General features: G+C 41.9%; 1 protein-coding gene across 1 annotated transcript; it reads right to left on the bottom strand.

The window, feature by feature from the left end:
- Nucleotides 1-29: 29 nt before the first annotated feature.
- On the bottom strand, nucleotides 30-19086 carry pinx1 (PIN2 (TERF1) interacting telomerase inhibitor 1). Its single transcript, XM_053445272.1, has 7 exons — nucleotides 19046-19086; nucleotides 17911-18020; nucleotides 17721-17813; nucleotides 16850-16931; nucleotides 16184-16273; nucleotides 12764-12846; nucleotides 30-1569 (listed from the first exon to the last, which is right to left on the bottom strand). Exons 1-7 carry the CDS (start codon nucleotides 19062-19064, stop codon nucleotides 904-906), a joined length of 1143 nt encoding a protein of 380 aa, XP_053301247.1. The 5' UTR covers nucleotides 19065-19086; the 3' UTR covers nucleotides 30-903.
- Between the last annotated feature and the right edge of the window lie 3424 nt (nucleotides 19087-22510).

The following is a 22510-nucleotide window of genomic DNA, read 5'->3' as shown; positions in this document are numbered from 1 at the left end:
TATAGAGGGCAAAAAAAATAATCAAACAATCATGGATAAACCTTTGGATTTATTTAAAAGGGGATCTGCTTACAGTTCATGAATCTGATGAGAAAAAGGCCCAAACACCATCAAATAGCACCAGTTCATATAACATCATACTCATTTCAATGTGCTTCTGTAGTTTTTAACAAAAGCTAAAAACTGTCACTTAGTTGCTTTGCTTTAACAATATGAAGAGATCTTGATTTAAGAACCTGATAAAAAATTGCTGTTGGCAAAAAAAGATGTAAACATACAAAATGATGATTGTAAAGACGACAGACTGAGCTGAAGGATGTTTTTAAAACGTTGGTATAATAGTGGAAATTTGATTTTATTCAGACGACATCACAGATTTAGCTCATTAGTTTCACGGAATTATTAATCCCCAAAGTGTTATGTTTTCACCTTTGTCTTTAGGATTATGTCAATTTCTACCAAACACGGTGGAGTTCTTGGACCTTCGCCTGAGAGGAACCAATTCAATTTTGGTGTGACGTGGATTGAAGGGCTGAACCAGGATTTCTTTAACTTTAAGATTGTTCAGAGGTTGCGTTCAACCGAGTGCCACCCTAGTTGTAGACAGTTTATTTAAATATCTGTTAATCTCTATTTGTATAGTTCAGCCATTGCATAAAGAAATAGCCTTGTTAGAAAATTTGAAGGGATATTTTAACTTTTTCTAGGCTATATATCTTTGTTTTGTGACAATTGAGTCACTGCCATGGTGTGTCCACCAGTACATCTTAGTGGCTCTACTGGGCAGCGTGATCAAATATCAAACCTCTTTTCTTTGAACAGGTTTTTAGGTTGATTAGCTCTTAAGACATCCTTAAGTATGAGCTTGAAGACTAAAGGACTCATCCTTACCCCTGACTCCACCTATTCTTGATGTTTCTTCTTCTTTTTCTTCTTTTTTTTAGATTTCTTCTGCACTACCACCTCTACAACATCACCCTCCTCCTCTGGAACAACCTCCGATTCTACAGTTTGATCGTCAGATGGCTCGTGTCCATTTAGTAGCTCGGTTTCCTTTTTGTGTTTTTTAAGCTTTTTCTTTTTGGAGGGAGGCTGCTCCTCACAGTTCTGCTCCACACCAGAGGTGGAGCTGCAGTTCTCGTCTGATGCTTCTTCTATTTCTGCCATTTTCCTCTTTTTCTTCTTCTTTTTACGTTCCTGCTCTTGGTTCTCGTTGTCTTCCACTACAATGGGAGAACTACAATTGTCTTCTACCACTTGCAACTCATTCGTAGCCTTCTTCTTCTTCTTCTTTTTCTTCTTCTTCTTGGGCTCATCCATATCATCGTTGCTACTGCGGATGGGTTCCTCGGAGGGAGTGGACGTCTCGCTGGTCTCTGCGTCTGCCCGGGATGTCGCACGTGGGTCCTGTCCTCGAGCCTTCTTCAGCTGAGCCATTCGCTGCGCAAAGTACTCCTGCATAGTGAGCGTACTGGTCACAGTCTGGGTGATGGCCTCCGTATCCAGTTCGGTTGTAGCAATAGTCACCTTCTCCTCCGTCTCCCCCTGAGAATCACTGCTGTTGCTCTCCTACACCAAAGACACACAAATGACAATACAGAGTTAGGATTTAATGCAGCGTTGAGAAAATCTACACAGAAATAGACAGCACACAATGGTTCCCCCAGAAGCTTAAGTGATCGTCAATCAACACAAAAAGACAAACCAGTGAGTGGAAAGAGAAAAAGGATGCTGATGTAACAAAAAAGCTGTTAAAAGGATCAACTTAAAATAAGCATCAAAGATATTTCTCATCTTTTTCTTGCAGCACTGAAGGCTCCACACAATCAGCTGTGTCCTTGCACATTAATCTCCTAAGGGCCGCCCCTCTGTAAAGGCTCCTCAATAGTAAGGAAAGCTAAAGCTGAGACTTTCCCATCTGAATGAACTTGTTGATATTTATATCAGTAGATCGAGACTGCAAATAACCTAATGCTCAAAAATACTAAGAAAAGTATTCTCCTTTAACAGAACACAATCCAGATTTGAAGGAAAATCCTGATTGACAATCCAACAGTTAATATCAAATTCATTTAATGCATATTTTCTTTGAATGGCATTTATTTAGCAGTTTATTTTTTAACAATCATATTTTACAGTGTTGTCAAATATCTTTGGAGTTAGGGTAGAGCATGCATGAACTTAGAAATTCGGCTTTTTGACCAAAAGCACTCAAACATCATCTCTCCACATTTTCACTGTGTATAACACTGGAAATAGATGTATTCAAATTGTTTGCCTCCGTCGTGTGGTAGAAATGTCAACACAACCCCTCACTTAATGTGAATTCTCTAGACATTTTCCTGCCCCGTTATCAAACTGGCTCATTCAGAAATTCTCCGGCCATTCTACTAGGGGGCTGGCAGGAAAAACTCGGGAGAATGTCCGGAAACAACTGATTTGGACATTTGTGTTCTCACAGCCCCTCTGGATAATTGCAGGAAAATATCCAGACTTTAGGTCATGTGTAAAAGCACCTGTCATTATTAGATCTCTCCCTCAGATAACATGACTTGATTATTGACTGTGCACTTTTTCGCTTTTGTTTTGGGGAAAATTTTCTTTTTCGTTTTAGAAGTGGAAGCTGTTCAGTCTGGAGGCGATGGCTACGCTGCCAGTAAAGGTTGAACAAATTTGTTTGTTTTGGTTAAACTGCGGAGGCCAGTCTTCTGTTGACAAACTCATCTCTCCGGCCTTTGGGCTTCACATTAAACAAGACCAACTTTACAACTGTGGAGCACAACATGATCCAGATTTTAACTCTACAGCAGGAACAATTTGTCACGTCGCCCCCGCGACCTATTCGTCTTCATTTTCCTAATGGCCTACTCAATGCATAATGATTCGTCCAGAAGAATACCGAGGCTCCTCCTGAGAATCGCACTAAACAATGCGGCCGCTCTGTGTATTACCAAGATGACCAAGTGGACGGCATTTTTCAAACCATACAATTGAGAGATAAATTGAAAAGGCTGTCGTGTGGAAGTCACCTCATGGTTTGGCCTTTGAACTTTTACATGCAGATTACACTACTCTGACCCTCAGCGCTGATTGAGATAGACAAGCTGACTGATGGTTGGGGAAAACAATGTGGAACTGTAGATGTAGATCGAACAAGTCTTGTGGGACATAAACAGACTTAAATACAGACCTATGCCTTAAGAGCTTTTAGTATACCACAACAGACTTTGGCTGATAATTTGGTTCTCAGAAAAAAAATATTTTTTTATAAAAAGCAGTCGCCAGGGACCTCCCTGAAACCCTGTTTCACAGAAGCCATTTGTCTTAACCCAGTAAAAGTCAATACATTTCCATAAGGAAAATGACCATTGTTTTTGCCGGCTAATATATTGATTAATATGATCTTTAAAAAAAAAAGATTGTTCTGCAACTATAAAAAGGCATACATTATCTCTCGTTGGGCTTTAAATTATACAAGAAAAATATCACAAAAGACAAACTGATTTGATTGATGTATGACATGATAACACATCTAAAGCAGATAGATTCAGACGTCTCACACTGATATGAAGGACAAAACTAAGTTTGCTTTAGAAAGAAGCCCAACTTCTAACAAGGGGGACGAGGCCCTTCAGGTGAGGTGCCATTAAACAAAACCTCCAACTTCCCAGAGAAAATCTATACTCCCAGTTACGGCACAATGGCATCCACTCTGCTAGGAAAAGTGGCAATGGGGCTTAGAGCTGACCGCGCCAAACAACATGTTACTGGGATTTGGGAAGATGGCCGGGGGCCACTTTAGAGCTGCCTGTGAAATTACTCTCAGGAGAGGCAGAGGGTGAATGAGAGGAGAGTGACTGAGAGAGAAACATCTTCTTCATTTGGGGAAAGTGGCTGGAACTTGGTATGTGGCTCATCCTCACTGCCGGGGGATCTCCATTAGACTCTGATCCAGCAGGGGTAAAGTGCTGTGCTGAGCACAGGCTGGTCACACACAAACAGTGGGGATAGAAAGCTACAGATCCAGTCAGTATTGCTCACAACCCTGGAGATTTTTGTTTGGCGAGTGCCGAGGGCAACGTGTCACTATGAAACAACTCAGCAGTAACGCCTCAGATCTTGTTTCTCGATTTCCAGGTGTGTGTTGTGTTCTGCAACCTGTTATTATCAGTCACCGTTACTGGAGGAACTTAGTGACGACAGGAGCCTTTGCATGTTGAATGCAGGAGATAAGAAATAAGAATTTGAAAAAAAGGACTTAGCATTATTAGCTTCATTACCCAATATTTACACAAAAAAACTAAAATGGTGTAAGAATTTTGAAATGAATACTAACTTGTTCGGGCTCTGAATACAAGAGGTTCGGCAGTTTTCATTTACTGAAAATAATGCTTCATCAGAACGTTGACCACTTAGTCCCACTCACCAAACAGAAATACGACTGAATAGTAGAGGGGATGTCACTGTATCAAACGCACAACACTGTGTTGCCGTTTCTTAAAAAGATTTAGAAGTAGTTAAAACCTGCATTTATCTCTTATATTAAATTAACTAAAGTTTGACTGTACTCTTCATTCATGTTATGTTTCAAGTAAGGCACGTATTATGGTTGATCATACGTGCTCACAAAAGTTATTTAGTGCCAGAAAAGACAGAAAATGTGCAGACTGGGAATGAAAGAAATTTTTTTGCCCTTTTGCAAATCAGTGTTCCATCAAAATGATTTGATTCTTAAGGTGAGGTAGTTAGTTGCTTTAAGTATTCGGACTTAAAACAAAATATGAGTGAGCAAATCAGTCATTACTGCTTCTCTTCTTGTGACTCTTCTTCTGTGCAAACAATGGAATGACACCTCAATTTTATTTACAAACCTTAGCTGTAACTGGAGGCCAGTGGACAGACCAGAGCAAATTATTTGCAAATAATGTTGGTTCTCACTTTTTAAAAAGGCAGCTTAGAGGGTCTTCAAATACAAACCGTGTAATTAAGTCATATTTGGGTCTAAACAATTTTTTAAAGAGTAAAGAGCTTGCTTTGCATTATTATACCTGCACTTTTAAAAAATTTGAATGAAGCTCCCAGCTACATCTCTAAAAAAGGATTTAACCACTTTACAGAATCTGTTTACATAATTGCTGGAACAAGAGAAGAATGAGTGGAAAAAGACAGCCCGGCCTACAACATAGTGGGGTTGACGAGTGGAGGGTTGGAGAACACACCTATATCCAGCCGTGTCTACTCCTCCTCCTCCTCCTCGCCCTCCCAGACCCAGAACCCCAGGAAAAGGATGCGCTCAGTGCACTGTGTGCAGGTCTGAGATAAGGCTCCTTCGGCAGTGGAGAGGTCTGGCTGGCTATCGGGCCCTTCCTGTTCTACTCTCTCCCCTGGCGGGGGCTGGGGCTGGGCAGGGAACACAGGGAGGGCCCGCAGAGGGTCCGAGAGAAAAGGAGAGGGTGGGAAGACATTCAACAGGCCGCCTCCTTCAAGACACTCCAGTTCTATCTGTCCCTGCTAATGCAGCCAATGGTAAGCCAATAGTGAAACATGTGCCAAGGTGCCAAGACATGGAGGCCAACACATTCAGGAGGAGAGTCAGGCAAGCCAGCAGAGGGATGATGGAGAAGGATCTCAAGAGTCAATGAGAAACTTTCTTAACAAGCCCGGCAGAGGATTTATTGAACTAACTGATTACTGAGTAAATCTGAATGAATTCAATTTATAGCGCAAACAAAACAACCTTTTTTTAAATTACTAAATGCATTTTATTTCCCCTTATAAATAAAACAAGGGTCACTCGAGTTAACATTAAACTTTAGCTGGAAACAGCTTCTCAAATATACAGAAGTATTTATTTCAGGAAATCCATTTGAATTGTGAGCATTATATAACACTATACGCCCACTCTAATAGTTAGCATGAAAACAGGTCTTGAAAAATTGTGTAGCAGGGTGTTGGTATTTTTGCAGCCTAGTGAATGTGGTTATTAATAATTACTGATTATAAAATAAACTGAAAATAAGAACTATGAATCTGACATTAAATGTAAAGACCAGGCCACATCAAATAAGGGCCACTGATACGGTGAGGGGTTACACCAAGTGTCTGTCTGGACTTTTTTTTATAAAACTGGAAAAGACTTAAATTCAAGATGGGGAATGTAACTTAATAAGTCTAACACAAGTAATTAAAATAAATGAAAATGTGCAAGTAATCAGCAAAAACTAAATTCAACCCCTGGCTCATGTTAATTTGCATCTGACAAAGCTGCAGTTGCTCATTTATTTTCTCAGAAACTGCCCGTTTGCATTACTTGTTTGTTTGTTTGTATTTTTTCCAATAAATTCTAGCCAATATTGGTTGGGTCTGTAATTGCGCAAGTGTGCCCTCATTGTCCTGCCACAATAATAAATTTGGCTATACTCGAGGTCTATGGATCAGGCCCTGATTAGCCAGCTGTCTCCCCCTGATGAGTGCGCACAGGTCCAGCAGCCCATCCTTCATGGGCCTGACGTGGGCGGACAGACAAACAGGTGAATACCTCATTCCTTGGTAAATAAGCAAACTCTACCTTTGACCATTCAGAGGGTTAAGTAACATCACTGCCGTCAGAGTCATTCTAATATAATCTTCCCTTTCTGCAGAGATAATGACGAAAAGGAAGGCTCCAAAAGGATGCACCATAAGTACATTTAATACCACACATGGAAGCCTCTGCAGAGAAATATATTTTCTAAAGGCGTACTTTCTCTGTGTAGTTAAGACAAACACAAAAAATGGGTTTTGAAAAATTGTGGCTCGTGCGAGAACGTTTATCATAAGTAACAAATGAAGACAACATTATGCATGCAGCGTGACTACCCTGCGTTGGTTCAACACCACAAACGCTTGCCGACGAAGCCCCCCTCCAGAGCTCAGGGGTCCCCCCCACCCCCAACCCCACAGCGGGAAGATGCAGTGATTATTTTCCCGAGCTGTGATTTATTAGATTAAAGAGTCAGTGATTAAATGGTAGTCAGTGGCTGTAAACAGCCGAGAGGACTGGAAAATCTTTGGGCGGTTAGCTTCACTAGGCGGTAATTGCTCTGGCCCCGTGTACTCTCGCACAGGCCCGTAACTAAGAGACGGACGCGCTCTTTTTCCTTTTTTTGTCCTGCGCTAATCTGTAAGTGTCAGCGAGCTGGCATGGCCAGGAGGGAGCAGTCCACACAACTGCCAGGGAGGTAGGTGGTAAATGTGTGAGTGAGAGTGTGTCGTTGCAGCCGGGAGGAGGGGGGGGGGGCTTGGCGGGTCTCGATATTTTCGGCGGTATTAGCAAAAGGGCCTGTCAACAAATGTGCTCAAGAAAGGGAGAGCTTTTGCTTGATGCAATTAGATGTTATCTGAGAATGAATTAGCGCTCCTCAGGTTCACAATGAGCCCCGCTCCCTGCCATGACCACATCGAGACAACGCATGTTGACACCAGTATCCCCTTTCAACAAATCAACACTGCAGAGTAATGGACTGAGATGAAAACAAAATCTCCTCCTATTTATACCTTCAACTCAACTGTGCACTGAAACTTAACAGTAAGTGAGGAATGATCCTGTTAGTGAAGACAAACTCAGACACTCAGACTTTAAGCTAAATAAAATAAAGCTGCTATAAAAAATGCTTGAATATAAACTGCACTAACATGTTTAATTTGGCAATAATTATCAGTTTCTATTCTCATGATAGAAGTCAACACATGGGAAAACATAAAAAAAATTCTCTAATTTGAATAAAAGCCAAGTTAAATAAAACATGTCACAAGATTAGAGCAGTTTTTGCGATGGTAACAGATCTTGATGCTTTTGACACCCTGAGAAAATTCAACACTTCCTAAATCCATTGTTCACGTCTCGGTATTAGTTTTCAAACCGTGTGTTAGAAACGAGAGTTACACACATTTTAAAATCGAAGACGCATTCTGCTTCTGCACTTTAAGCTGAGCACAGAAGACGCCATTGCTGACGCATCTGCCAAACGCTCTGGCCCCCAACTGGCGTCGCCCCCTTCCCCGTATTCCTTAAGATGGTGGTATCGGGGGAGCCCCTGCTGACGTGCGATCCTTCATGTGGACGACGCGTGGGCAGGAAAAACTTGCAACAGGTGCCACCCGAGGAGGCTTGATCCTCGGCCCTTTGTGCCTGAGCAGGAGTGGGAGTGGGAGAGGGCGCAGGGGTCACACTGACCCGGGAGCAGGGTGCGCCATACCGACTGGAGGGTTCAGACATAACAAGGCTTGTACCAAATTATGCTCGACCATTTTTCTTCCCTGACATGTTAAGGGAGTACGAAGCTAATAAGATGGTTGATTCAGTAACAATTATGAGGTTTTTAATGGTCAAATAGTTGGTTATTAATTCATAATAAAACTTAAATACTAAATAGATATGAAAGATATTTTTTACAGAACCCATTAGGAGTGTGATCAAGTCTTCATTTAGAGCTTACAAACTGAAGACAATTCAGTAAAGTCATATTTCTATACTGAAATCTAATTAAATTTTCATTTAAATTCATTATCGCGTCTGAGTGAGAATGTAACCATCTGATGCATGGCCATTCAATACTCAATCATCTAAACTTGCAATTTAAAAGGTGTTAGGTGTTAAAAATGTTGCTCTATAGTCAAAAGACAATAAAAAAACAGGATTAAAAAAATATAAAAAACAGAATTTTGTCGATTCGAATGCAATAAAAAAGATGTGAAAGAAAATGTGGGCAAAAAAATAAAACTATTGCTGGTTTCCACCTTTCATCGGAGCTGGCGGCTTTAAAAAATGACTAACTTTTGTTGATGTATGAATCGGCGGGGAGTCTATTTATCAGCAGGCCCTTTGCGGTCGCCCGCTTGGGTCCCTCAAGTCACAAGCCGCGTCGCTCCCCTTTGACTGATTAATTAGCCAATCAGAGGACATTTTTCACTGGGCGGCAGAATGGTTTATTTCAGCTAATGCCGGGCTTTCGAGCCGAGGCCCGTTGGAGCCTCGTCGGCTCTTTCGGCCTGCCTGAGTGGCCGGGCAGAGGGGCAAGGGAGATAAATCAAGCTGGGCCGGCCCTCCATGTGGCTCCCCTAACTAAACCCCCTGAGGAGGGCACTGAGAGCCGGGGATGGCGGAGGAGGAGGAACAAGGAATGGGGGGGACGCAGGACGGCCAGGGGCACTGCTCGCCCGCCGATAAGCACAGGGAGCACAGGGCTGCCAAAGTGACTTCATTTAGAAGTGGCCGGGGCTTTTTGATGTCTCGGCAGAGAAGGCCTGTCGTTTGTCATGTTGTGAGTAATTGTGCTGAAGGGCACAAGAGGAGGCAGGAGGCGGAGGAGGCTCGCAGGCGTGGGATAGGTGATGGATAACAGAGACCTGTGTAGACGGACAGGTGTTCCACTGCAAGGTGATAACCCTGAGCTGTCAGAGAGTGTAAATAATGGTTACAGGCACACATTTTCAGGTGGCTACATGAATTGGTGGAAAGGCTGTCATCCAATGAATAATGTTAGAGGAAGTGATTCAGAAGAAACAACAAACCTAAATTTAGTAAGCTCCTCCTGTTATTTCAACATATCAGGTCAATCAATAATTCTTATTGTTTATATTTAGAATTATCTTTAATGATGTTATGAAGATGCTATAATAGAAAAAATTGAATCAGAATTCTTCAGAACTGATACCGTTAAGTCACCTTGGCGGTGTAATCTATGGACAATAGGACAATTTAAACAGTGGCTGTGTACAGAACAACAACTTAAATCTGGTCTTAATTTGTCTTTTGTCTAAAGCTTTTACACCCTGTGTGTATCCAACATAACGTAAGGACAATACACACACACACCTGGTTGTTTTTACAAACCAGCCTCTCTTCTATTTGCACTTGTCCCCTGTAATTGCCTATGGTTCATGTTCAATTTAATCCAATGTCCATCAGAAGAACTTTATCTTAAAAATGTAGTTTTAAAACATACATTTTTGAAAAAACTGAATTATGTAGTAACGTTTTGTTAGAGTTTCACCATTTAAGTGTTTTTCATAATTTTGGTGTAAATACATTTTAATGTGACCATTTTATAAAGAGTAGTTTTGCTAACAACTGCCATTAAAGGGTGATGTGCTGTTACTGGTCAAAAGAGCCAAACCACCAATCTCGCTACCAGGCTTTAAATCATTGTCGGCAGTACATGTCCAGCAGTGGCTGAAAGTCTTTTTGTGTAGAACTGCAAAAATGACTTAAAGGACAACTCACGATCCCAGGATGGTGTAAAATTTATGTTGGCACCATTCACCACCACAAACATGTTTTGGTTTTTAACATTACAATGACTGAACCTCCAAGGCCTTCAGCAGACCCAGAGCTTTAGAGTAGAAAATACTTAACTTGTTTTATGTCCTTGCAGATTTTCTATTCTTAAATCAATCAATCAAAAATGGCTGGGTGGTTAATACCACATTGCTGTGTGGTGTGACAAATACATTTGACTGCTTTACACTATAACTACATAAAAGACGGCGGTTTAGAATAAACACGACAATATATGAGTTAGTGGCCATCTAAATATAACCAATTTATACAAAGGGGTTTATAATCTGTCCCATCTGCTCATATGTTCTTTTCAACACATCGAGTGCTGCCTTTGATGAACAGAGGCATGTGGGACTGCTGAGAATGTGTGCATGTGTGTGTGTGTCTGCCTTTCAGGGAGCGTTGTGTGCAGCGATAAGAGGCGAACAGGAAGCACATCACTGCAGAGGAAGGAAAACCCCAGCAATGGAGGAGAGGAGGGGTGGCCAAGGTTGTGGAGGCAGGAGACAGAGCAGTGGGTGGTAGGTGAAGTGGTGGAAGATTCATGGGGGGGGGGGGGGGGGGGGGGGGGACGGGACGGGACGGTGGGCATGTCGGTAGAAGGTGATCCAGATCTGGTCGAGTCTCCTGGAACTCAACTTGTCAGATATGTGGTAATTTGAGTGGTGGCAGTTTGTACAGACCCCGAATTAACTCGTCCGACGAACTACAGCTCGCAAGTTTTATTCTGTCACTACATAGAAAATACAAATCTGACAAGTACTGAGATTAGTGCACGTGTTGCGCTGCTTTTTGTGCTGGAGCAGAATGGCGGTTGACTGTAAGCAAAGATCAGCGTGAGGCGAGAGTTACCGCAGAGTCATGGACTTGCTCACAGGAGATCCTGCACAATGCCTAAAGCTTGATTGGTCCATCACCCTCCTTACCTCTTCCCTGCAACCTCAGATGTTGCTGGGCTTCAGCACGAGGCCTCGAGGGAAGCCATTGTAATTGTGTTCAGTGTTTTCGATATGGTCAATGGTGTCCCTCCTGGCTGAAAAATAACAGCCCATAACCAAACGATTAGGGAGAAAATGATGGTGTGTATTGCCTGCATTTCCAATGTTAATCAGCTGGGGAGCTGTGGCCATTGTGATGTTATGGCTCGGCACCTGCAGGGGAATAGAGAAGGCTTTTTCCCCTTTTCCGTACAATTTATGGATTTTAAGATGCCAATTTCTTCCAAGCCAAATGCTGGAGATAAACAGGAGGAGGCCAGCAAGAGGCTTTTTCTGTCCCTCAGTCCAAAAGCTACATTTATCATTGTCCTTGTTTACGTGGAGAGAAGTTATGACAACAAAGATAAAGGGGGATTTGTTAATTCATAAAAAACACATAAAAGTTGTGTCTATGCCATGTCTCGTGTCTTTAGAATTAACATTCCACAGTTTATGCAAAAGCAAAAACTGTCCCATCTGTTATCCATTGGTTTTTTATTTAAAAGCCAAAAGGAACCCAAATTCAACTTGTACCTGTCTGAGCCTTTAAGCTTTATTTCAAAGCATGAGGGCCAGCACAACATTTAAAATGGCAAAGTGACATTTGAAGTGACCAATCACCGATTGCCAAGAGCAAAAGTCAACTTTTTTTTGCAAGCATCATCATTTCCGATTTCTGCACAGCTCACCGCAATTTTGATTCGTCTCTAATAATGCCCGCTGGCGTGTGAACGCTCCAAGACAAGAAGCAGAGAAGTGGGGAGGAGTGTGAAAGAGAGAAGTAGAGGGTGAGAGTGCAAATCCTTTAACTGGATTTAGGTGCTCATGCAACCATCAGTGGCCTGCAGGCTGTGTGAAAGCTGCAAGCTGTGACATGGCTTATCTGGGGCCACGGGCTGCTCAGGAGCTGCACCCTGTGGAGGCAGGAGGATGACATGATGCGGCAGCAGCACTAGCGGTGATCCTTAATTACCAAGACAGAGGCAGATAAGCTCGAGCCACCTGGCCAGAGGTATCTCGTCTGCTCCCACGGTGCATGATTTGATTTTGACTTGGTTAAAACAGATCTGAGGCCTCCCGTCAAATTCTGACAAATACTGGATTGGTTAATTTGTTACTGGACAAAATGCATTTTGGCACATGCACTAAATCATGCATGATTTGCGGAATCATGAAAATAAATAATTTTAACAGTTTTTTTCTTGTCATGCTTCAATGTTCATCCTAGAGATATTTTGGGTTATATTTTTTAAGCTTAATTTTGTATTTTCTTTATATACCTCTTATGTTTTCATTGTTTTATGATAAAATATACGAAGTAAAATCTACAGATTGTAAAGTGAACTCTGTACAAGTGATCAACCGTTGACAGGATTAGTTCTTGCATAATAAGAATTTTATGGATAAGTAACTAAATACATTTTAGACAAAAGAGTGATACTTGTAAAATGTTCACATCTTTTACCTGCTCTTGTTCTTTGGCAGATTGTCCTCTCTTTCCAAAGATGCAATTCAGGTCATTTTTACTGCGAGAGGACAGGTCCTTCCCTAAAAGAAGACAAATACACAAGCAAAGAATAAATCATACAATTAGAAACTTGGAATATCAGAGAGGGTATGGAAAACCCATGTCCCATTTTCTTAAATACATTAAAAAAAACATCTAGGCGTGCAAGTGTTTTAACCAGTGAGTGTGTGTGATGATAAAGACAGGGGAGGTTTGCGTCGATCGCTTCTTGCTCCAGGGATAAAACGGTAAAGAAAAATAAACCAACAACAAGGTCTGCGACGCCACGCCTCCGGATTCCCATTTTCAAGGCAGGCCTCAAAGACTCCTGGAGCACAGAGTCGCCTGTCTCAAGCCCGGGTCCTGTTCGTACAGCTGCATCCTCTTCCTCCAGCAGGGCTCTGATAACATTTGGTTATTTATTGCTTTTAAACCTCTATCTCACCAACTCTTGGCTTTGAAAGTCACTGCACATGCAGGTTTGAGAAGTAAAACGGAGAAAGTATGTTGCAATTTAAAATAAATAAAGAGGGAGGTGTGTGTGTGTGGTGTTTGTCGTCCACCGGACTGGGGTCAAGCATGAAATTGCCCAACATGACTTTTCAGGAAGTACTAGTCGAAATTCTCAGGCTTTCAGGCTGTAGTGCAAACAATGTTCTGATTAAAAAGGAGATTAACTCTATTTTCCTCTTAAATGTTCAGCAGTGGCTGGATGATATGCAGGCTGCTGAGGTGTTAGTGAAAACATGCTGGTTTCCACAGTAACACTTGAAATGGCCAGAACTGTCAACCAGTCAAACCAGACCAACAAACCAGTGAAACTGTAACTGGCAAATACATAAATGTCATTAGTAGAAGAAAAACCAACCTAATTTCTTAATACATCACGTTAAGGTGTTGAATTTATCCAATGTTCAACACAAGCATTTTAACCTGTGTCCATGTAATGTTAATATCTGTTTGGTTAAAAGCACAAAAGGGCCGAGCAAACAAACCAGCTGCATGGCACAGCGGATGGAGAGCTGTGGTTAAACTCTGCATCAGCCGCCCTCGCTGGCCTGACAGGTGATAGATGGAGGCAGCAATTAAAACTGGGTTACTGGTTTATGTTGTGGGCCCCCGGTCCTCAGCAGTGGAGAATTTGGTGCTTTTCCCCACAAACAAAGGTCATCAATCGTCAGCGCTGGCAGTCAGGGAGCCAGCGTGAACAGGACATCGATAAAAAAGCAGAAGAGAGTGAGGAGGAGGCCGGCACCATGTTTGGTGGGGCTTCTGTGTTTCATCAGCATTGGTTTGTTTGTAATGGGGACGGCATCTACTGAACCGATTTTGAAATGTTATGGAGCGCTGGGAAAGGACCCATTACCCATTGGTGCAGATCCAGATCAGGGGGCGGATCCAGGCTTTTTTAATACTTCTTTTAACATTGTGAGATACTGTGTTTTCAACACGCGAGAATAGAACATGGATCTTGATAGAAAGAAAATGGTGCAAGTCACTATACAGTTGGATTCAAATGTGGAGACTATTGGGCCTTGGTGGAGGTAACATGTCTACCGAGTGCTCTCGTCATTACTTATAAACTACACGTAATAATCTTTTTAATCTGAAAGAAGATGAATGACACATAAGGGCTGCACTTTGCCTGCTCTTGGTCGTACCTCTGCACACAAAGAACTATGAGAGTAGTACCTGACTTTTTCAACCTCTCATGTAACCAGCTTAGCAACGCTAAATCTATTACCAAGCCTTAACTTGGCAATAGCTTCACAGGCGAGGAGCCGGTCGGGGGAAGCATGCAAACAGGCGTGGCAGGTTACCGGTTGCTGGGTAACTCTTTGGTGACCCAAGCTGATCCAGACCACAGGCCTCACATGATCAAAAAGATAAAATGATGAATAAACTTAAAAACAACTAGATTTTTAAGTCTAAGACTATTTGGATCATACATTTCAATTTCTCACATCTGACAGGTTCACAGTCAAAGTTTAAGCCTGTCAGATCACGGAAGGCAGGCGAAGAACTGAACTCTCAAGTTTCCAATTTAGCTACGAGTCGTTTATGGAAGAACAAGAAGTGCCAGCGTCCCTTCTGCTGCATGACAACTGTTGCACACATCTTTGAGTGGAGATGGGTTAAAGTGGTGTTGTGTTGCTAAACACAGCCCAACTGACAGGTCTTCAACTGCCTGGATTTAATTCCAGTGAAAACATTCCTACCTGCGTTTCCACTCTCTGCTTTCTAACAACCGCACTTCATGTCTTCAATGTGACATGGTGCATCTCATCTGTCAGTAACATTCTTTTTCTGGCTCCTGCCAAAATAAGATCACAAAAACAGGGTGAAATGGTCTTGGGGGGGGGGGGGGGGGGGGGGGTGGACCGGGGCCACCTTTTATCATGTGGGGTCATCTAATGGGTTACGCAGCCCCTGGGAGGTGTTGTTTTTGGGTAAACGGACAGCAAATGGACATGCCAGATGCCCCAAACAGGAAACAGGAAGTTGCTGTTGAATGACGTAAATATTAAAAGCGCTTCCAGGTAAGGCAAAAGTTGAGAGATTCCGTTTTCCCCATCTAAACTGAACTCATAAATTACTGATTCACTACTTTAACACATGTGCATATTTGATCAGAGCCTTGCAAAATTAGCATAATTTAAAAAATAGGTTGGAAGTTTTAAAGAAAAGTGTAACAAATAACAGATGCACACTCTGGGAAACTTACAAAGACATAGCTCATGTAGTCACTAAACTATATTGCAGACTGAAGTAACATTCAGCTGTAAAATATGGGCTTGTGGTTATTCATTTTGCTCTCCAGTGGTCCTGAACACCAAATTCCTCCTCGTGCCTATCGGTGTACAGGCCTTGACCAGCAAATCTTGACTTCCTGACGTGTGAAGGAGTAATGAAAGTAGAAGGGAAGAGATATTAATAACCTCCCCTAGCACTGACCGGGTCAACCGACCCAGCGCAGGCTTGACCGGGCTCTGATCAGCGTCTGTGGTCCGAGCCAAGAGCACAACGTTCAACGAGGAGTAAAAGGAGGCTGTCTGTCCGTCTGTGTGAGAACAGGGTACGTGGGTGTGTATGTGTGGAAAACCAAAAACAGAACAGGAATCTATTTTCGTTTGTGGTAGAAGAAGAAAAATAACCAATGCAGCTCTCAAATAAGTTCTAGAAACTGGTTTAGATGAATAAATATATTTGAACAGATCTGGTCTGGTTGCGTTTGTTGCAGGTTGCTACAGAAACAGTTGAAGAGGTAATTAATATCATGACTAATCAGAGCGAGAAAGTAACTCTGCATTAAGCATCTACCTAATCCATGTTTATCCCCCTGATCGGTCTTCTCTCAGCTGACTAAGACAAACCCACCTTTGGTAAACTTCATGTAATGGACCCTCTTTTTGGAGGTCTTGGATTTCTCTTCCAAGCTGAAGCCTTTCTGTTCCTCTCGTGGAGGGGCTGTGGATAATAACAAAAACATGGTCACATGTAGTTACACATTTCAAATGTTCAGTGTGATCACAACAAACCTCTACCAGCTCCTACATAACCCAAGTCTTTGTGATTTGTCATTTGGAACAGTAATAATGACGATATTCATTAAGTGACGGTGACTATTACCAAACATTTGCTCGACTAAACGTGGCACTGTGGCGCCCTCTACTGGTCAACACAAGGACCCACCAAAGAGAGGAAGCTGCACATGTCAGTACTTTGGTGTTGTACAAACACAGAATGATACAGAGTAAAACGTTGATGCTCTGACATCACGTTGCAAGCAGAGCATTGTTTTCAGCCCGGCCTATACACAACACCACAAAGACTGAGGGATATGCAACTACTTTGTTGGTGCATGATCACTTTCTATATTACTACCTGAATTCCAGTCCCAAACACATGCATACATATACACACATATACATACATATACATACACATATACATACACATACATACATACATTTATATAAATATATATATATATATTTATATAAATAGAACATTATCCTTTGGACAGAGCAAAGTTGTACACACCTTTGCTGTTATTTTGACCATGGCAGTTGTTCAGCTGAGCAAGCAGCTCATTGAAGTCATCTTGGTGAGCAATCCAGTTGTCCTGGAAGCAACAGAAAGGAGACACTTCAGTTTGACAGGGATCTGACTGTTTAGTGTTTTTTTACAGACAATTTCCAACCAAGTTAAATGGAGCTAAATGTTGATTTCTAGATTCTAGACAGCATCCACTCCTAAAGGCTTGGTTTATTGTTCCCTTACAAGTTGTCCGATCGATGCTAATGCTGGTGAATGGCAATGGAGTTTTAACAAAGGATGATTGGGCGGAATGAGGGTGGCTGTACACCGGGTTTTATATTATGCTGCTACTGATGTCGTGTTGTGTGAGCTCTTGGGATGTCTGACATTGTTTTGAAGCATTTGCACGTCTTATCGGCGGTTGAGTTTCATCTTTATTTCTGGGTTTCACCCGAGTGGGACACAAATTCCCCCTTGAGGACAATCAAGTAATCGTTAAACAGCTTGTGAGGGGAGCTGCCATATGTTTCATAAAACCTGGAGCACTGAGCTGTGAGTACGCCGGCTGTGCATGGAGCAGAGTGTGTCATTAAAATGTTTGTTCAATTAAGTTATGATGGCAGCAAAAGAAGGAAACAACACAGATAGAACTACTGCTGTTTGCATGAAATATAGTTCCAGTAAATAATTTGGTAGATAATGACCTTGCACTATGGAATCAGTGTTTTTACGTGAGGAATTAACTAAAATATCTTAGTATCTGTGCAGCAAGAGGGTCATTCAAATTCATAATGAAATAATTTTAGCGTTAAATGATGAGCTGCTCACATCACATAAGATGCTCTTATATGATGTAAGTGTTAAATGTGCTCACCTCATAGCTGGCACTGGTTCCAAACCCATAGCTGTTGTTTTTAACTTTTACTTTGATATGGTCGGTGGAGCCCTGCTCAGTCCGGCCCAGGCCCTGAATATAAAAAGGACAAGACGCAACATGTGACATTAACGTTCACTAAAGGCACCAGACTTAGCCCAGCAGGAAACATCCCAGACCCACACTTTACCTTGCCCTTGGACCAACCCATTCGCTCCAGCATCTTCTGGCCAAATTTGGATTCATCTTTGCTCCAGGCGCTGTTCCTGGGGTCAACAGACCACTTCTGTTTCCTCCGGGCTGGAAAGGAAACAGCAGCATTATTACCTAACAGTCAGCCAGCACAGTATTACATAAAGTATCCGGAGAACCAACTCACTGCCAGCTGACCATGGCGAGACCATGTAAACACACACAAGTGATTACTGTGCAGAATCAAGATAAGGTGCACACATGTTCTATTGGACATAGATACTAAGCGACTACAAACAGGGATTAGAAACAGCCCTCACACACAGCTGTTACACTCACACTGTTGTATAACCGTGTGTCTCAATCAAACTCTATAGTGTGTATGTGGTTGCACGGCCTCTTAAAGCTGTGTTGCTTTATCAAACAGTCACAATGTCCAAACACGCAGAACTAAGTGTGACATGGTTAAACTTTAGCGTTTCATCAAGTGTGACCAAAATAAGTATTTACAGGTAAGAGCATAATAATGAAAAACATTCAGACTCTGGTGTGTGTAGCATGTTTATATTAGTAAGTTAGACTGCAATGGATATTTACGAAAGGATTATATCAATGGTGGGGAAATTATCCTCATGATTGATAGAAACCGATAAGTACTCAAATCTTTATAAAGCCAATACAACTGGTAAAAGTCAGTTATCCACTGGATCAACATGAGAACGCTGTGGTGTTTAAATGTTGGTGGAATGTAAACACGGGGACTGACAGCTGTCGTCCTCTCGGGAATAAGAGAAGAGACGACGAGGAAACAAAGAGCCACGGCTAAAAGGTGTGTTAACAAGAAAGACTGAAAACATTCAGCCATTGAGGAGAAAACGTTTAGCTGCAAATGAGCTACAGGAGATAAGATGGACAGCTACAGGAAACACGTGTCCACTCAGAGTGCTGTGGCTAGTGCTAATGCTAGCTACCCGGATATTAGATAAACTAGAAAATACTGAATGTTTTCGGATTAAAAACTCTTCTCGGTGAGTAGCAGCGGGTTTTAAGAACACGTAACATCGCATTTAACATTTATACTTTGAAGGAAAACAGGAGAATACGAATGAAAACTCTGGAGGAAATGTACATACGCTCAGCGAGCATGGACATCCTGGGGTCCTTCAACAGCTTGAAGCGAGGCGAGTAGGCTTCCGGTAAAATGCCTGAAGATTATGTTGGCCCACGCGAGGTTTTGTTTGTGGTAAGAATTTCATTGTGAAATCAAACTCAATCTGTGACATACAACAAATTGATGAAAGGGTTTTTATTCTTATTTTATTTCAATAATTGGTGTTATCGCTGATTTTATTTGCAGCGATGAAAGTAATTATTTTGTGCCAGCAGAGGGCACCACGAGCACATACACACACGCGCACTAAAACACGCACGCACACAGGGTCACTCAGGTTCAATGAACTTACGACGACAGTCTGACACTGTAACATTATACACAACTGAGGAAAATATGGAAAATACATTGAGCAAGATACAATTCACTCTGACTGTGATACTTCAGTCGTTTATTATAGTTTAACACAGTTACCATAGCATAAAATTTGCACTAAATATTTGATTCATGTTTGTAATAATCTTTTCATCACATGTGAGTGTGTGCGTACGTGTGTGCGTGTCTATGATCCGACTAGATCAGCCGATATCAGTCCACTGAAAGATCAGAGTCATGCTCCACCTAAAACTAACCAGAGGCGAACATAAACAAAGCACCTGTTGCACAATGAGTTCTTGCAATGAGCGGCCATCCAACTTCATTTTTGATACTGGATGATTTAACATGCTTTAAAAACCTATTGTTAGAGAATAACCCAGTAGTTTCCAACCTTGACTTCTGACGCCTTACAAGAATCACAGTGTGGGACACATTTAATTAGGGCCCGAGCACTGACAGGCACTGACAGACAGTGAGGCCCTATTGAAATTGTAAGGATTATTATTATTATTCAGGCAAATGCATTGGCTTTTTGAGGGCTTTAACATGCTCAAATCCTGCTTTGCAGTCCTAGATATTTTTGAAAATGTATTTTATAGTTTTGATTAAATTTTAATGGGACGGACCCAATATACCAAGTCAATATTCTTTCTTAATGCCTATATTAGACAGATCTGCTTTTACTTTTTGTTTTTCTCTGACAAATCTAAGTCTAAACTACAGATATAGAAACATAATGGCACCCTTAAACACAAGTCAAGCTCTAATCACTTATTTTTTGTCTGCTATTAAACTAAGATGTTATAGTTTTATGATTCCACACTCAATACTACTAAAAAAAATAAAGTGATAATAATATAATTAATAATAGTGAAAGTAATAATAATAAATTGTATAATTTCCGTAGCAAGCAGAAGTAAAACCTGTAACATTTAAAATCAAACAAGGTAGTTAAAAGGATATCGGCCACACAAGAGGTAAAGCAGTAAAAATGAGTAAAACTAAATTCAACAGGTTAAAGTGATTAAGATAAAGCTAAAACAAGCTCTGTTTCCTGTACTGTCCCTCACACAGATTAACTTGACTTTATGTGATGTCCCAGACCCCAGCGTGGTTTTGAGTCTATACTGGTGCAGGACTAAGTTGTGTGAATCTCTAATCTCACCCTAAATCTGTGGTTAAAGTTACCACCTCATGGACGGGATTAGGACACGGTTGTGTAACAGGAGCCTGGAAGGGATCAGCGACACAGAAGGGAGTCAACTTAATACACCTGGCCGACCTACAAGGAAGCACACGATAACGATCCTGGTATTCTGTGTTATCAAAGCACCTCAACCGGCCATTCCTGTTTTTTTTTTGTTTTTTTTCTCTCAACCAAGCCCTTGTGTCAAAGCCACATGTGCAGGTCAGTTCAGGTCAAGCACCTCATTCAAATTTCACAGCCCATGTAGAGATCCCTGATTTAAAGAGCTCGTAAAGGGGAATGTGATCCCAAAGTCAAAATAGATTTTCTGACTGTCAAGTTCCGGATTGACGGAGCGGTGAAAAGGACATTAGATGTTTTGATAAATCGTCGCGTAAATGATAAATAAATACAAAGTTGAGTTCATTCTACATAAGGCACCAAAAACCCCACAAAATCAACAATAATAATAACAATAATAACTAACAAAAAAAGAAAGTTTGACATTGAATGCTTCTTTTCAGAATTTCATTTGGTACTAATTCAACAGGTATAATGATAAATGTTGGATATAAATAGTCATTTTAACATTCTAACCCCCAACAGGCCTTTCCCTCCTCACATATGAATGAAATAAAGGATAAAACATAAGAGCATCTTTAATGAGGGTCCTGTAAATGAAATAACATTTGTTGACATGTACTGCATGGTGTGAATATCCAAAGCAAACCTTAAATAGGACAGAACCTTCTTTTCACCTCTGTCTTTGACACGTGGCCACACACACGAGGACCACAGCGGCCTGTCCTGGCTGAGCTGTTTATTGAGTGATATAATGTACAGCATCAGCCGTTACATTTTTCTCGGGGCCCGAGGGCGGGAGGATGGTGGCTGGGTTCTTGGCCTCCATCCCCATAGCAACAGGTCTCTCCATGTGGAATAACAGCTGTGGCACAGAGCGTTATGGCGTGTCCCCCCCCCCCCCCCCCCCACACACCCCCCTCGTCTTCTTTATGTCTCGTCCTTCACTTTCTGCCTCGGCCCAGTGGAAGCAGCCGCACGCTGTGAGCGAATCTTATTACAGGATGGGAGAACAAAACACTGGGGCCCAGGCAACTGAGGTAGCCCTTCTGATTGGCCGGCGGGAGATGGGCCTGCTGCAGTGAGTGCACACCCAGTGAGATTTCTTGCATAAGAGACCCAGGTCCCTCTTACGAGAACATGAAAAAAAAAGTGCGGGCCCGCGTCAGATGGCTCTTTGTCTCTGTTTCAAAACAACCTGCTTCCTCCAGCACCCTCCCGTCCCTCTTCTTGGAACACATTCCCTGCATGCATATATTTATCCTTCACGTGTGAAGTATGTATTGTATTTGATTGCACGTGCGTCTGTGTTGCACATTCTCACATTTATGTTGAGTTTCCATCCGTACGCTGGTTCACAGCACGTCGTGCTCTCACCGCTAAATGTCGGCTAAAAGAGACTCTTGTGTCCAGCGGCAGGAAAACTGAATTCGATCTATATACGGAGGAGTGTAAATCCAGTGCAAATATTGATTTTCCTTTGCAATTCTGCATTTCTGTCAAGCGCCTGGGAGCAGAAAGCAACGACTTCACACTCATATACACGAGGGGAGGACATGAATCACCTCGACCTGTGCTTAAAGAGGTTTTTCACAATTGAAATGAATAAATCACCAGCAAAACCAACTGCAATGCGACACAGTTTGGTCTTTGTTGGCTGAGTTCAATGTCTTTCGTATCAAAAGGTGCAATTTAAGGAACACAGTCGACCTACAGGGCGCTTTTACATGAGGTGTTGACATTATTTTATGGTCCCTCTCCTGCAAAAACACTAAAGATAATGTTATTTGTATCCAAATGGCAGAGCAATGGGGAATGACGCGTCCTGAATCTATTCTTACT

Source organism: Pleuronectes platessa, chromosome 17 (genome assembly GCF_947347685.1).
Source record: "Pleuronectes platessa chromosome 17, fPlePla1.1, whole genome shotgun sequence".
NCBI lineage: Eukaryota > Metazoa > Chordata > Actinopteri > Pleuronectiformes > Pleuronectidae > Pleuronectes > Pleuronectes platessa.
Note: the sequence above shows the minus strand (reverse complement) of the source record. Positions and strands in the feature narration are given on the sequence as shown.